Genomic DNA, 15,292 nt, shown 5'->3' on the forward strand with positions numbered 1-15,292 from the left:
ACTATTTGCCGGATCAACTTCAAAGTTTCGAAAGCTATTTTAAATGTATTTACATTTGATTTAAATTTTAAAAAATAGATTTTTTTACTTGAAATAACTCTTTAAGATAGCACATTTACAACTTATTCCACACATAAAGTCAATCGGTAGGGCGAAAGTCAATATATTGGAAAAATGAAGACTTGAGGAAGACCTATTTTATACAATTTCTCAACCAAACCACACCGCGATCAGGAAAACATATATGTCAAATATCTCTAATGCGGATTGGTATGTACGGTACAATATTAAGTGGAGAGATGGAGACCCTTATATTCGGCATACGGGATTTATGAAAGGCTTAGAAGATTTTTTTTATTTATTTTCGACAAATTTTCGGATAAAAGTTGCTAAATATTAAGCTGATAAGTTGTGCTAAGTTATTATTTGATATCTTTATTAACGCTTGCGCCATATATACACTAAGTTATAAGAAGCTATCATAATCCAAAATGGCGTTCTGTGAGGGATGGTAGTGATTCCAGCTCAAATTAATTTATTTAAAAGCCGTACGGGAGGAATGTAACGAAAATATACCGAATCAAAACTAGTTTGGATTAATTATTTCAAAATTTTTGAAGTTATAAAAGTTAAGTTTTTGGAGTACGCCACGCCTGTTATGATTTGACAGATCCAAATCAAAGTCTATTGTATTTTCCTTGTATTTAAATTTGAGCTACGAGGGTATAAAAGTTACTAGAAATTAAAATAAAATAAACGACTCAAAAAAATATTAATAAGAGCTACTATATATTTACATCATTAACTTATGTATATATATTTATATATATAATATTTTTTATTCACTGTCAATAGCCACACTAATTCAATTGACTAACCACTAAAATGTCAATTACAATATGCATTATGTCCATGCAACAGCGACATTAACGCTAAAACGCACCGAAACACAACAACAATTGTAAAAAAATTAAAATAATAGGAATTTCAAACATTTAATTACATACGATTTAATTGTCAATATTAATTACGTGCTAATTTTTAGTAGCTACGTAATGAATGCCAATGCGATTGTAGATACAAAAACGAAAGCGTTGATGATTACATTATATGTGAAGCATATATGTATTTATATATAAGAATTTGCAAACAATTGCTAATATAGTTACAATAAAACAATTAATATATAAATGTTTGAAAATGAGCTTAAACAAATGAACAGTGTTGAGGAAAAGAATAGCAGTTGAAATTTCAGAATACACTTTTAATTTTATTTTCAAGCCCTATATGAAAATTGTGATGAAATTTGTAACACCCAGAAGGAAACGTCGGACTCCTATTAAATATATGTACATAAAAATGATCAGTATGACAGAATCAAATTCTTGTATGGAAAACTTTTTTATGTGACGAGACGTCTTCGCGAAATTTGGCATGAACTATTTCCTAAAGCAACTGTGAAATATTAAAAAAAAAAATATTTAGTTTGGATCACTATAGCATATATATATATATATGCTGCCCTACAAGCTGATAGATCAAAATCCATTCCTTGTATAGAAATATTTTTCATTTGACGAGATATCTTCACGTAATTTGGCATGAATTATTTTCTAAGGCAACGCTACAATCTCCAATGAAATTGTTCAGATCGGATCACTATAGCATATAGCTGTCACACAAACTGGCTGATCTAATTTATGTTTTTATATTGAATATTTTGTTTTTGCGAAGGTTAAAGGGTTAAATTGAAAATTCTCACCAAATTTCACACTCATTGCCAATATTTTGCACAACAGTGTAATTTTTTATTGAAATTGTTTATGTGACCGCTAAAATAATTTGAGATTGATGATTAAGTACATTTTGAAGTGAGAAAAAAAATTTCATTACGTGCAATTACTTGTAGTTAGGCCATAATTGTCGGCTGTCATTCTGCAGATTTCCAATAAGATAAATAATTTTATTAATACCAACAAACTAATTATTGTTAGAACTATAATAGTTGTAGAGTGTTAAAAGATATAAAAAACGAAATTGGTAAGTTAATTTGCTGTTAAATTGAGAAAATTTGGCCCGATAATTGATTTTCTCTTATTTGACATTCTCTTCCTGTCTCTTTCTAACTAAAATAAAGCCTGTGCTCAGATCACTTTTCTCTCGTCACTTGTTCGATAGTTAGAGATATCTCTGTACTCCTTACATTCAAGGTTATACCAATTTCCTAAGAAATTGTTTAATAGAGTTACCATATTTATGGCTGACAGAGGCCTTAAATGCCTCGATTGCATTAACTAACATTTAGGCTGAGAATAAGTTATGAGAAATCTGTATGTCTAATATAAGTTTGAATTCCTAACCACCAGCTTCTTCGGCGCTTTGAGCTCACCTTCACTGAATCCAAATTTTTTTTTCCATTTTTTTTTATGTATTAAAAGGTATGTAGAGGGACTTAAGGGGTTACATGGGTTTCACGGCTTCAAAAAATCGATTATTTTTATTGTCTTTTTTCATTCTATAACGTCTCTGGAACATTGGCCTAATTTCTCTAGTTGATCCGAGTAATAGTTTTGGAGATACAGATTAAAAGCGTTTTTCTGAAATCTGTGCTTTCAAAATCGGCTGTCAAGATTTCTTCCGAACCAATCACCCAATTTTTATAAAATGTTACGCAAAACTTCGAGATATAATTTACAAGGTCTTGAACGAAGCATTTTTTTCTTTTTGTTCAGTTACAACACACACTCTCGAAATATTTTTATATATAAATCTTTGGAATAATAAAACATTTGAGCAAAATTTTTTATTTTTTATTTGAAAAAAAAAAACTATTGAAAATATGCATGCAAACATATATATATATATATGTTTATGCTCGAGGAAACCCAGTAACCTCTTAAATCGAAGTGTCATGCGTACAAACTTCTTCTCTCTTTCATTTTCTTCAGATACTTTATAAAAAGGCTTGGAATCCGCGCGCTCATATTCATTTGTCCGGTCTTATAATTTGAAATTTCATAAGCTCTCATAATTTTTCATAAGTTATAGATACAGGGCTAGAATACTAGATTATAAAGCTCGATATTCAAAATTCTTCGTATGTTATAAATAGAGAATTGGAAGTAAACTGGCGAGCTTTTTAGAACAGTTGCTTAATTTTTCTAAGGTATAAATCAGAAGTCATATCACCGGTAGATGTCGCTAAGCTCATAAAGCCTATAAAGTTTATATTTATAGCACAATTTGCTTCAAACTTGAAAAGTAAAAAAGTTATATAAAGGAATTTGTTTCGAAAGAGGAACTGAAGACAAATTTTTTGAATACTCATAGTTAGAAATTTTTCGCGACAGAAAATAGCGATTTCTGCAATAAATTAATACAAGTCGCCTGTTTGATTTGGGTGAATGTATTCTAGTCGATTATCATAAAAAAAAAATAAACAAAACAAATGTAAATGTAGAGATGACCTTACAGCGAAATTTATTACACGATTATGACACAACGCTAAAAATTTTCCATTAAACCACTAATTCGACTGTGTCATCACGCCATTCATTGCATGCGATTTTCTTGTCACTTCCTTATCTATTGAGATTTGATTCGTTCGATTAGAGTGGAGTATGTAAATTGCGATGCGTTGCATGCAACTGACGAGGACGCTCGTTAATATCATACGGCACTATAAATTGTGCAACAAAGCGCACGACTGGTTGCATTCAACAAATCACATTGTAAACACGCTAAACGCCAACGCGGTGAACACAAAATCGCAATTTCTTCAACGGCAAGACAATAATTCGCATACGTACCGTAAGTTGGAACAAGGATATGTATGAGTTTTTAATATTTCGAATTTGCCTGCCGTTTTATGCGTTTACTTGTTTTTTGCTTTTAGAAGATTCTTCTTAAAAGCGCAAAACTGTGAAGTTTTTATTGTCGCAACAATGAAAGCATTCGCGAATTTGTGCATTGCCATCGCAGTGATTTCGATTATTGCTTGCTTCGATGGCGCTGAAGGATATACCAGGCGTGGCGGTGCGCGCGGCTTCCGGCAGGACGATGTGCCGGAGGAAGTGCCGCAAGAGTTCAACTCAAGGGTATGCGCTTAGAAACTATTTTGAAATTATTTTTTCGTTTTAAAATATATTATTACTTTGCTGTAGGCACGTCGCGCCGCAGCGGACGAAGCTCCAGAAGATGCGCCGCAAGCATTCAGAGAGAGGGTAAATACATTTTGACTTGTAAGATAATTATATAACTGTATTTCTTTCAAATACCATATTATTTTTCAGTTCCGTCGCGCTGCTGAAAAATCTCGGGATGACGCACCTGGAGAGGCGCCGCAGGAGCTCAATTCAAGGGTATGTGGTTAGCGATATGGTGGCATTGTTTTTGTATAGTAATATATATACTTTTAGGCACGTCGCGCCGCAGACGAAGTACCGGAAGATGCGCCACAAGGACTAAACGAGAGAGTGAGTATATTTGTTAGCGTGCAGAACAATTTCTTTTATAATATCAAATACTATTTGCTAGTTCCGTCGCGCTGCTGTAAAAACTGTGGATGATGCACCTGGCGAAGTGCCACAAGAGCTGGACCAGCATGATAGGGTAAATATTTTGTCGCAGACGAACAGGTTTCTCGACACCCTTACATTATTACAATTAACAGTTAGTTAAACAAAACTGTAGGCAATATGTTCTTAGCTAATACATATACATATATATCATTTGTTACTTCCTATATTTTAAAGTTCCGTCGGTCCCCAAAAACAATGCCTGATGAAGTACCAAAAGATGCACCGCAAGAACTGTATCACCTAAGTGACCGAGTAAGTGGAAATAAGCTTTATATTTGATTTATTTAATATATTCTTGGTTTGAGAAGCTATATAGACTCTTATTCTAAAAAAAAAATGTTTACAGCAACGTCGCTCACCACAAATGCCGCCAATGCCTCCAATGCCACCACAAATGCCTAGCCCGGATGGCATACCAATGCCACCACCACCACTGATGCAATCTTAAAGGCGTTATTCGAGGGTAAGCTAAAGAAAAAACTGTGAGTTCCGTTAAGTAAACACGAGTGAGTTTTTATTTGAAAGAAAATGTGATGCAGAAAAATCCGTTTCTCGATTTATAACAAATAAAATTACTTGACGCTGAAGTCGCTTCACTTTATGTGCCTTTTCTCCAACTAAAGTATGGTGATTTAAGATGTTGCCTACATTTAGGCGCATGTATATAAAACCGTCACTAAAATAGCATATAGTCATGAAAAACTTTACTTTCAGGTATACAGATATCTTTTGACAACAAATTTGGTAATACACGAAAATTTTACGAGAGACAGAGAGCAGCCGAATGATTTAAAAACTTTGTATAATATTAATAAAAAATTGTTACTTGCATTGCTTTAAGTCTGTGTCTTTATTTTATACGAGTACATCATGCTATTATCTGAGACGCACGCTTGGTTCTCTTACAATGAAATAAATAAGCTAATCAATGTAGCAAGTTGTCTAACAACAACAACTTTGGGACTCAAACTCATATTTAAGAGTTTAGCAGTGCTCTAGTGTAGGCATTTAATTTAAATTCTGTGGCAAAAAGTTGAAGTTCTGGAGTTCATAAAAGAGTCTGTTAAGCTTACAGTGGCAATACAAGGTAACTCTGTTAAGTTAGCAGGTACATGTATATCGTAGACATTTAGCATTGCTTATATTGTATTCTAAGCGTATATAAATCTCAAAATATTAAAAGAATTTTAAAATTTACTGCTTTATCATAAAATGCAACGGAGCGCCCTCTATCGGTGAGATCATCGAAAGTGTGAAAAATAATATTTTAAAGTTGTTTTGGATAGTAATAACTCGAAATTCATCTTCACACAAGTAAACGAGTTCAGTTTAAGTAAATATTAAGCTTCACTTTGCAGCAACAAAAAAATATTAATAACAAATTGGTGTTACTTTACTTATTTCTGCTCTCAAACATTTATTACCAAATATTATTTATGACTATTGGTTTACATATTTATGTTTACAGTTTTCACAGAGCAACAAAAGCACAATCTTTTTGCAAATTTCATAATTTTAGGCCTCAACACACTCGTATAAGAAAAATATAATCAAATTAAATGAAATCACCCTGAAAAAACTTTGCCAATAGTATATAATGTAAGCACACTCAACAACAATAGAAGAGTGCCTAGAAAAAGTCATGCTCATAATAATTTTACATGCCATTTGACTAAGTGTTCATAACGTTCATCGCTTTCTAAAAATTTTTTTTTTATATTTTTCTCACACACTCCACTCTCTCACCTCTCCTTTCAAATCTTCCCGTTTGATGCAAAGAGTTTAATAAATATTACGTATACGCCTATTGCCTCTCTGTGTGTGTTCGCCTGTGAAAGTGTGTGTTTGAAAATGCAAATGTAAGTAAAGTAAATATAAATACAAATGGCATAAACAAACCCTTTTACGATTTGTTTTCCAATAAATTACACATGTAGCTTCAGATTTTCGACCTGCTCCAACACGCTTTAGCCCTTACAAGTTGGCCTTTAGGCATTTGTGTGTGTTTTCAGCATAGTTTTACTTCTACTCTTTTGACTATTTTAATATTTTAATGTAAGTACGGAGTCACAAATGCTTTTTATGTTAATATGCATATATGTATGTAATTTCATTTATAAAAGAGTTATTTATATGTAGCATCAGCAGTGTATGTTCTTTTGGACCCTGACACTGTTATTCGCTTTACACTGGAAAAGTTTCGAAATTTAAGAGTAGACATAACTCGTTCCCTTTTTTAAAAATTGCGTTTAAAAATAATATATCGATAAATTCGATAAAAATCGATAGATTCGATAAAAAATTAGTGTAATCGAAATTATATAATTTTAACCCACCTTTAATTATTCCCTACACATAATTAACATGCGTCAAAGTAAGGCCTGGAAGTTACAGCCACTCTACCTACCTACCTAAGACCTGGAAGTTAGGTAGCGCTTTACTTAACTTAAAGAATGTTTTAAAACGACGTATCAAAAAATAATAATTTAAACGCCGATTAATTAATTATACACGAAAATCGATAAAGCAAACTTAAGTAATTCAAATGAAAAATTTTAACAATGTTAAAAATAAGTATGTTATCGATAAATTCGATAAATCAAAGTCTATAAACTACTTTTAAGTAATTGAAACGTTATTTAAAAATATTTGGTTAAATCGATAAATTAATTCTATATTAAAATCGATAAACTAATCTAAAGTAATCGAAATAATATATTTTTACCCATTTTTAAGAATACTATAAATTTAATTATCGAAAAGGGTGTAAACTAACAATACTAACCCTCTTAAAAAGTCCATCACCGTAAAAATAATCGATAAAGTCGCAATTTTATTATATTTTATATTTATGTATGAGAAGTTATGGAAACCGATTATCAATTAGTCGACGTGTAAACCCAGCTGTCACAATCCAATAAAAAAAGTAACACTTTTATAAGTTTTGCATATATGGTGTAGATATATAACAAGTTGTCTTCCAGAAAAGATATATTTATAATTCTGAATCTTGTTTGTGACATACAAGTGATAGATTGATAAGTTCGGCGAAACTCATGGTGACATAGGCATTGCTTAGGCGGTTTAAATATGTTATTTTTATCGAGCAAAACTCGGTTACACTGGCTCTTGTGGACACAGCTCGAATTTCTGCTGACTTTAGTTTCGACTCCAATAAGAGATACTAATCATCGAGCTACGCTTCAAAGATTTGGTTTAGAGCGCAAATTGTAGATCTTTATTAAAGTTAAAATAATCTAATAGTCCAATGAATAGTTCTTCAGCGTATCTCAAGCCGATAAAACTCACTTATTCGGATATTTTCGACAAGTTTACGAAAGTCATGCCTGAAAATTGATTTTAGGAGGGCGAAAACGGACTAGAATCTTCTGATAGTTATGGCTTGATTAGAACTGCAAATATATGTAAGAAAATTTCAATAATGTTTTGTTTAAGAGAGTCAAAAGTTAGTGGTGGTGTTGAGAGTTCGTGGATAAAGTGGAAAAATTTAAGTAGTTTTTTTAGTCAAATTTTAACGGTCTCTTGAGCGGGTTAAAGTGTGTTAGAAGAATATTGTGCTAAATATATTACGTTGAATGGGTTTGAGATATACCCATATTAGTCTAATATCACACTCACCGATTCAGAAAAATAGAAGAATAGCCTGGTATAGAAATCTACTACATGCATTAACAACAAACATGCAAGCTTACTGTTATCTCCAAACAATTTGCATGGCCAACTTTTCCCAGTTGAACTAAATAATCGCAAATATAAAGCATGAATTGACAATTTGACAACAACAAAAACGAACAACCAAATACCCCATTGGCAACAAACTTAATTGGGTTCTCGAAATTGCGCGCTATTTCGCCAAAAAGGATCAAAAGGTGACATTTTGAACTTGCCACTACGCAACAAAACCAATCAATGTGACACAAAATGACAGCTGTGTAGCGTATATGCAGAGAAATAGAGTGGTGTGAGAGAGAACGCAGTGTGAGTGGCGGCTTAGATAAAGTTAAACTGCGCTTAACGCACCGAGCACCGTTATAATCACTATCGCCATAAAGGTAATTGTATTTACGGGGTTACAAGCGACGCGCAATATTCAGCAAACACGCACATGTATGCGTGTAGACACACACACTCGTGCGTACACACATACAGAGCGGAGCGCCGGTAGATAAGCGCCGCTGATTCAACTATTAAACGAAATTTGTAGTTGTTATTGACAGTGATAAGTAGTTGCAAGCCGTTAACCGCATTAATGATGAAGCTACAGGCTTGTTCTTGTTGTATTTGGTTGTTAGTTGTTGTGATTTGTTGTTTTTTGTTGCCATTTGCAACGCACTCCTGCCATAGCGATAACTTTTACAACTTTTTGACGTAATAATCTCCGGTTGGCGCTGCGCAAAGCTGTGACCCTTCACGACAACAACAACAGCAATAGCAACAACAAGCAGATTTTACAGCTACTCTAACTGTTTGTTGGCCACCTCTCCATGCATTCATTCATTTATTCAGCTTGCCTATCCATCGCCACAGTTACGCCGTGTCATCGAAATTGAAACGGTTTTAACGAGTTCGGCTTTACGGGCCAACCGACCTGCCTTACAAGGGTTCGCAAGTCACGGCGCGTGTGAGCGCGTCAATTGTAATGATGCTGATGGCGTTGCTTGGGCGTGTTGGTACGAAGAAAGCGCTACATTTCGAGTTACTTTTGCAGGCGCGTCAGTTTCGTTAGCGACGCGGTGTGGCGCGCGGCATAGCGCGACGCTTGCGAACCTCGCGTTTGCATGACAAGTCGAGGTTGAGGTGTATAAATGACTTTCGGCATCATTTGGCGGATGTTGTTGATGTTTGCTTTTATGGCCAGAGCTTAAACGAAGTAGCGGTATTAATAATAACAACTGCAATAACAACAATAACAGCTGCAACAACAACCACTACAACAACATTTATACTGAACTGACACAATAAATATGACATGTCGTCGCTGGCGAACCTTTGCGTCGCCTTTGTCCTCTCTCTCTCTCTCTCTAACCTCGCCGCTCACCCTACACAGTAACAACAATAAGCTTTGCTCTGTTCTGCTGTTTATGGCATACACCGTTAGCTGTGTGATTCTTTGGCTCCTCATTAATATTTCGTGTTTATTGTGCAATATCCACAGCCAATATACTGGCAATATGAGACAACAAACACACACATAGGTACATTGCGAGCCAACCTTCGCTTTGTGAGTTTTGACACGTCCACTTACCTACTCCTTCAACTATAGTAGACAAATATTGTCACTCTACCACAGCTGCGCTCACTGGGGCGCTGACAAGCGCGCACAAGTGGTTGACCATGTTTTGGTTTTATGCTTCGATAATCTTCGTCTCCACAGCGATGATGTAACTAATGACATTGTTTGCATGTTTGTGTGTGTGTTGCTGTGTAATAAGTTTGGTTGCTGATGAACACTGCGAGCGTTATGATAGATCCTATTATACTGATAGTTATTAGCCTGTGCAAAGGTGTTGTTAATGTGCGGCCATTTGGTACGTGCGCATGTATGTGTGCGTATGGTTGACGAAGTAAAGGCAGGTGGTAAGCCAATAAATATCTACGAATCTATATGTGTGACATTATGTGTCCATAGTCATAAAAATGGCATATGGTAAAGATATTATATTATATTTAATACACTATGTAACGAAATCTTTTTTTTTTAACCGCTAATTTCCCGTATTAGCATAACCACCCATACAGAAATATTCCTATAATTATTCTATTTCAATAACCCAAAAATGGTTACATTATGCAACAAATTTTTTCCAACCAAAAATATTTTTTTGTTAGAGTACTCAAAAATAGCTAAAACAAATCAAATCATGTTTCTTACCATATATAAGAAACATTGAAAAGATGCATGTACATGTAATGAATATACATATGTACATATGTACACCATATAACAAAAATGTTTCGATTTGCAATACTCTAACTTAAATACTAATTTATTTAAATATCTTGAAAATATACAATAGTATGTAAATAACATTATATTAGTTACACTATGCAACAAAATGTTTCCACGCTACAATTTTTTATAAGTGCACCCAAAAATGTCTAAAACATCTTAAAGTACGTTTTTTAATATACATATTTTTTTTTTTTATTTCACTATGTAACAAAATATTTTTAAGATTTTCAAAAAATGTTCTGTACCCATTGCCACTACTACGCAAAGTCCTCTCAAAATGTAATACATAAATATCTGATCGAAAATGTTTAAGTTATTATAATATGTACACCATGCAACATAGCTATTATACATGTCTAAATGTCTATATATTTTTATTTCGGTTATTAGTATGACCCAAAAAAAATTTTATTTAAGTGTCTTGAAAAGGGAGTATGAAAAGACATAATATTCATTATAGCATGCAACACATTTTTCCGACCTCTAAAAATATTTTTTTTGGTACTAGTGAAACAATCTACTTACTTATATACTCCAAAATCTCTAATTTGTATGATAAAGATATAACATCAATTACACTATGCAACTCCTTTTCTCGGTGACTACATAATTTCTTAGTTTTGATTTGACCGCCTAGACCCAAAAGTCTTCAAAACCGTTCTACTTATGTACATATGTTTATTAAAAAAGTTAACTAAAAAGTATTCAGTGCACTATGTAACACATTACAGTAAAAATTATAAATTTTTTGGTGATTTGGTTCCATAAACACTGCATCCTAATTGAAAATTGCATTACAAACGAGCTCCATGTAATTGCACGTTGGGTGCTGAAACTCTTAAACGTCGGCTTGAGATTTCTGAGCATTTTCCCAACGAAGATGTAACGACAAAGCTATAAGTCTTTGTTCGATGTGGGAGAAACGGCCTTATCTCAATATTATCAGCAATTTTTAAAGCTTCGCATCTTTAAACCCACACAATTGAGACTCCAACTTGACACTCAGAGCTCAAGCTAGATATGGAGCTCACTCTATAAGGAAATCCTAAAGATTTGACCAAGTTCTATATCTGTAAATACACACTTAGCACACCCTTTCGCATTCTCACCTCCTGCTCGTTAGTGCCCGAGCAGCCCCACCCTCTCGCATATCGAAATTATTTCACGCGTTTGCCAAATGAGCATATGTTTGCCATCACTGCGGCATTAAAGCAAATATTTGTGTTCATCTGTCACTTGTCGACGCTGAAAACATTATCACAGAAGCGAGTCGCTGCCAATTGCTGCGGTCGCTTGTCGCTTGGCATCGAATTTACATGATGTGCGGCTTAGCAGCACACAAATCTCGGCAAACTCATTGACATTAGACACCCCAATCTGAGCAAGAGCGTGCGGTAGTGGTATCCTTTTGACGAAAGTCCTTTCGTCCTTCGGCTTTGTGGCAGCTAGCGTAGCGTTAAGTTACCGCCTCTACCTTAAGTGGTGAGCCTTGCGCAAACACTTCAACTATTTTACACGTGTGCTTATGCTACGGCTGTGTACTTTATTGTTGTTGCTGTGCATATATGCATATGTGTGTTGTGTTTTCGCAAATGTGACAAGTTGTTGCAATATCCTGAGGATATTTGTACTTAAGCTCTTGTTCCACTTCTTAAGTGTGTGCTCGCAGCGGGGTGGTTACACTCGCGGTATGTGTGGAAATTTATTGGAGCAGTTGTGTAAAGCTGGATAGGGTATGCATTTTTTGTAAAGTATTTAATTTTTTTAAATTTAATCATTGGTTCTGTAATAATGCCAATATATTCGTATAAGGCTATGGACCTCATTATCAGTTCAAGCGTAATTTTAATGGACCTCAACTTGAACTGGCTTCTATTCTCTGGGTTCATGCCATTGCGACAAAAATAATAAAGAAAACTAATTCCAATAAATGCTTTGATATATTGGGGTGTTCTAGGCCTAACTATGTCCTAGAGATAGGTTTCCTCTGGGTTTCCTGAAATTTTTTTTCAGTAAGGGCTCCTAATCATTTTGACAGTTTTCGGATATCTAATTAAAGGTTCTTTGTTACCTTGGAAAACTATTTGCTGATTTCAGCTGTTTCTAATCATCTACACCATTAATCGGGTTCTCTCCAACAATCCATGCTATTTATGTGCATTACTATTGTCGGAACCTAGTTATCGATCTAAAGCTGAACTGTTTACAATTATTGGCAGATTTCGTTGATTAAATAGATTTATGTACCCCCTTTTGCAGAAAAAGATTATGTGCTGCCGCGTAGAAGACTTCACCCTCTGACCAGGAACCAGTCCGGACTATAATTGGGTACAAGAGCCTGCCCACCAAGCTCCCGGAGTTTTTGACTAGTCACTAGCGATGTGCTGCCGCATACGCACACATTCTTACTAGTAAAAGGGTCGAACTATAAGCTGGTTACATGAGAACCTCCCCACCAAGCTTCCAGAACTTCTAGCGACTCACTATCGATGTGCGTGGCCTGGCGTTGTCCTTATTTAACAGATTTCCTCTACGATTGGCCAAAGCTTCTGGGCAACTACTTTCTTCAGACGGTCCATCTGTTGACCGTACATGTCTGAATTAGGAGTTTGGAGGGAGAGCAGCTCATAGTAGGTGATTCAATCCCATCAAATGCTTTTCCGTCAATCCTAGCCTGTTCAAAGTTTGCTCCCTTTCACCATAATTCGACCACGACCGTGTGGATTTACGTTGTCGTAATTCACTCACTTCATTATCAGTAACCATTCGCTTCAGAAATGAAACAATTAAGATGTGTTTTAGCAGCTTGATTCAAAGATGGAAATTTAGGCCATAAAGGTTTTTTTACGCTAACTCATGTGACACTCATTCATGGAGCTTCTTTTTGTATCCAGCCTCATTTCAATTGTTCTAAACGGCTTTTTGTGCAATGTTTAGCGCCTCGGGAATCGAAACAGGGCTTACATAACGGTTGGACTGGACGATTTTCATTATTTGCTCGATATTTTCGACAATTGGCACACAATTTTTTTGATCCACAATATATTCTTAAACGGTTGAATAAATGCGCTCCCTATGTTAGCGCCTGAAACTAGGCAATTATATTGACAAATGCCGTGAGTAATGCGCTGACATCATCAGGACTTCATATCAAAAAAAACTAAACATTTTAATAAACCTGTAAAAGTAAACCAAATGACATAAGCGCCGAAATGCTCGAAGAATTTCAATTTTTACCGTCTTCATTAACTACAAAAACGAAAATATTACTAACAATAAAAATAAATTTCACCACACATTTTAGTATAGCATAAAAAATGGCGCGTATATTTTACGCTCACTTTAACTAAAGCGTTGCACAGCAGATTATAAGGCGTTTGGATTGGCGGATTGGCGGTTTGCCGGGTGTATGGCTGATAGCGCTTTGGTGCTTCCATGCGGTTTCCGTTATGCAGTGGCGCCATGAGGATTTATGAACGCGCGAAATAAATAAATTTTTTCAAATTAATTTCTCAACTCGCTACGCAACCTCCGTTACACCGTTTCGCCAAAGTGAATTCGGTCTACTTTTTATGTGTGTAGGTATGTTTGCACTTACGTAAGTACGCTTACAAGCTGCCTTTGTGCCGAATGCGAATGCGTAAAGATTATCTTTATTGGCTCTTAAAATTTTTATATATGTTATTTTTCTGGCGAGGACGTTTCCAAGGCATGTTTATGATGTATTTGGCGATCGTTAATACACGCAAACGGGAAAACGAAAAATGTACTTGAATGATTTTTAAAATTTTTATGGTTAATGAATATTGCGAGGAATTATTTTTGTCTATGTGGCACAGACTATATGTACTAAGTTTCATAAAAACGAGTTCTACCGATATCTAAAATATAAAATTTGATTTCTAAGATTATGATAATAAAATTGCCTTCAAAATGGCAGCAAGTTATCAAACAGCTTGTTGCATATTTGAGCTAAATCAGATCATTCTAAATCAGATTCTTCAATTTATAAAAAATACTGATTTTAGATTTGTTTTTTTTTTCTAATAAATTGAAAAAATTTAGAAAAATTAAGAACTTATTTTTTAATTGCAGTAAAAATCAATTTCATGAAATGAACCACTGTACCTTGTGGAACTCTCGAAACTAAGTATCACATCAAATTTTTATGTGATATGAATCAACGACCTAAATTACTTTAATAATTCTAAAGCATTTATGTACACATGTGATATTTATTACGAAAACAAATATTTATTTAGTTAATAGGTATGCAAAAGGTAAGTGATTATGGGTATGCTATATAGTTCCAAAAATTAAATTAATATTTTGTATTTTTCGTAAGCAACTTTTTTTAATAAAATGGTAAAAAAAATTTAAAAACGTAATTAAAATTCTGTTAAAGTAAAAACAACTTAATATCATATATTTTCGAGCGTTAAAAATTTATAAAATAAAAATAAGTTGCATAAATTAATAAAATTTCTGGTTTTATAAAAATCAAATTGAAAGTATCGGTGCTTAAAAATAGTAAGCGAGCTTTAAAAAAAATAAAAAAACATAATTTTTAATTTGAAAAGCTGTTTTTTACATTATCGAGTGCTCGAAATATTTTCTAAAATTTTTTAAATTTAATTCAAACATTTTTTTAAAAACTAATAAACTATTTTTTTATGATTTTCGATTACATTTCTTTTTATTAGTGCACCACAGCTAATCTAGCACTTCAAAAAATACC

The 15,292-nt window shown here is 34.0% G+C and overlaps 1 protein-coding gene across 3 annotated transcripts; it reads left to right on the top strand.

Moving 5' to 3' along the window:
• Positions 1 to 3,718: 3,718 nt before the first annotated feature.
• On the top strand, positions 3,719 to 5,420 carry LOC106618192 (uncharacterized). 3 transcript variants are annotated; one of them, XM_036374855.2, is made up of 9 exons: positions 3,719 to 3,810; positions 3,896 to 4,097; positions 4,164 to 4,223; positions 4,293 to 4,361; positions 4,419 to 4,475; positions 4,537 to 4,611; positions 4,755 to 4,832; positions 4,927 to 5,043; positions 5,295 to 5,420. In XM_036374855.2, exons 2-8 carry the CDS (start codon positions 3,945 to 3,947, stop codon positions 5,026 to 5,028), a joined length of 594 nt encoding a protein of 197 aa, XP_036230748.2. In that variant the 5' UTR covers positions 3,719 to 3,810; positions 3,896 to 3,944; the 3' UTR covers positions 5,029 to 5,043; positions 5,295 to 5,420. The 3 variants fall into 3 exon arrangements, with proteins under 3 accessions (XP_036230748.2, XP_036230749.2, XP_036230750.2); XM_036374856.2 differs by having other exon boundaries at positions 3,720 to 3,810; positions 3,899 to 4,097; XM_036374857.2 differs by having other exon boundaries at positions 3,751 to 3,830.
• The last annotated feature ends 9,872 nt before the right edge of the window (positions 5,421 to 15,292 follow it).

Source organism: Bactrocera oleae, chromosome 4 (assembly GCF_042242935.1).
Source record: "Bactrocera oleae isolate idBacOlea1 chromosome 4, idBacOlea1, whole genome shotgun sequence".
Lineage (NCBI taxonomy): Eukaryota > Metazoa > Arthropoda > Insecta > Diptera > Tephritidae > Bactrocera > Bactrocera oleae.

Bases quoted from the DNA above. Each gene is read 5' to 3' on its own strand.
- LOC106618192 (XM_036374855.2), top strand. From the start codon at position 3,945: ATGAAAGCATTCGCGAATTTGTGCATTGCCATCGCAGTGATTTCGATT. The intron at 4,098-4,163 runs GTATGCGCTTAG...ACTTTGCTGTAG, and splicing joins CGCAAGAGTTCAACTCAAGG to GCACGTCGCGCCGCAGCGGA. The intron at 4,612-4,754 runs GTAAATATTTTG...TATATTTTAAAG, and splicing joins AGCTGGACCAGCATGATAGG to TTCCGTCGGTCCCCAAAAAC.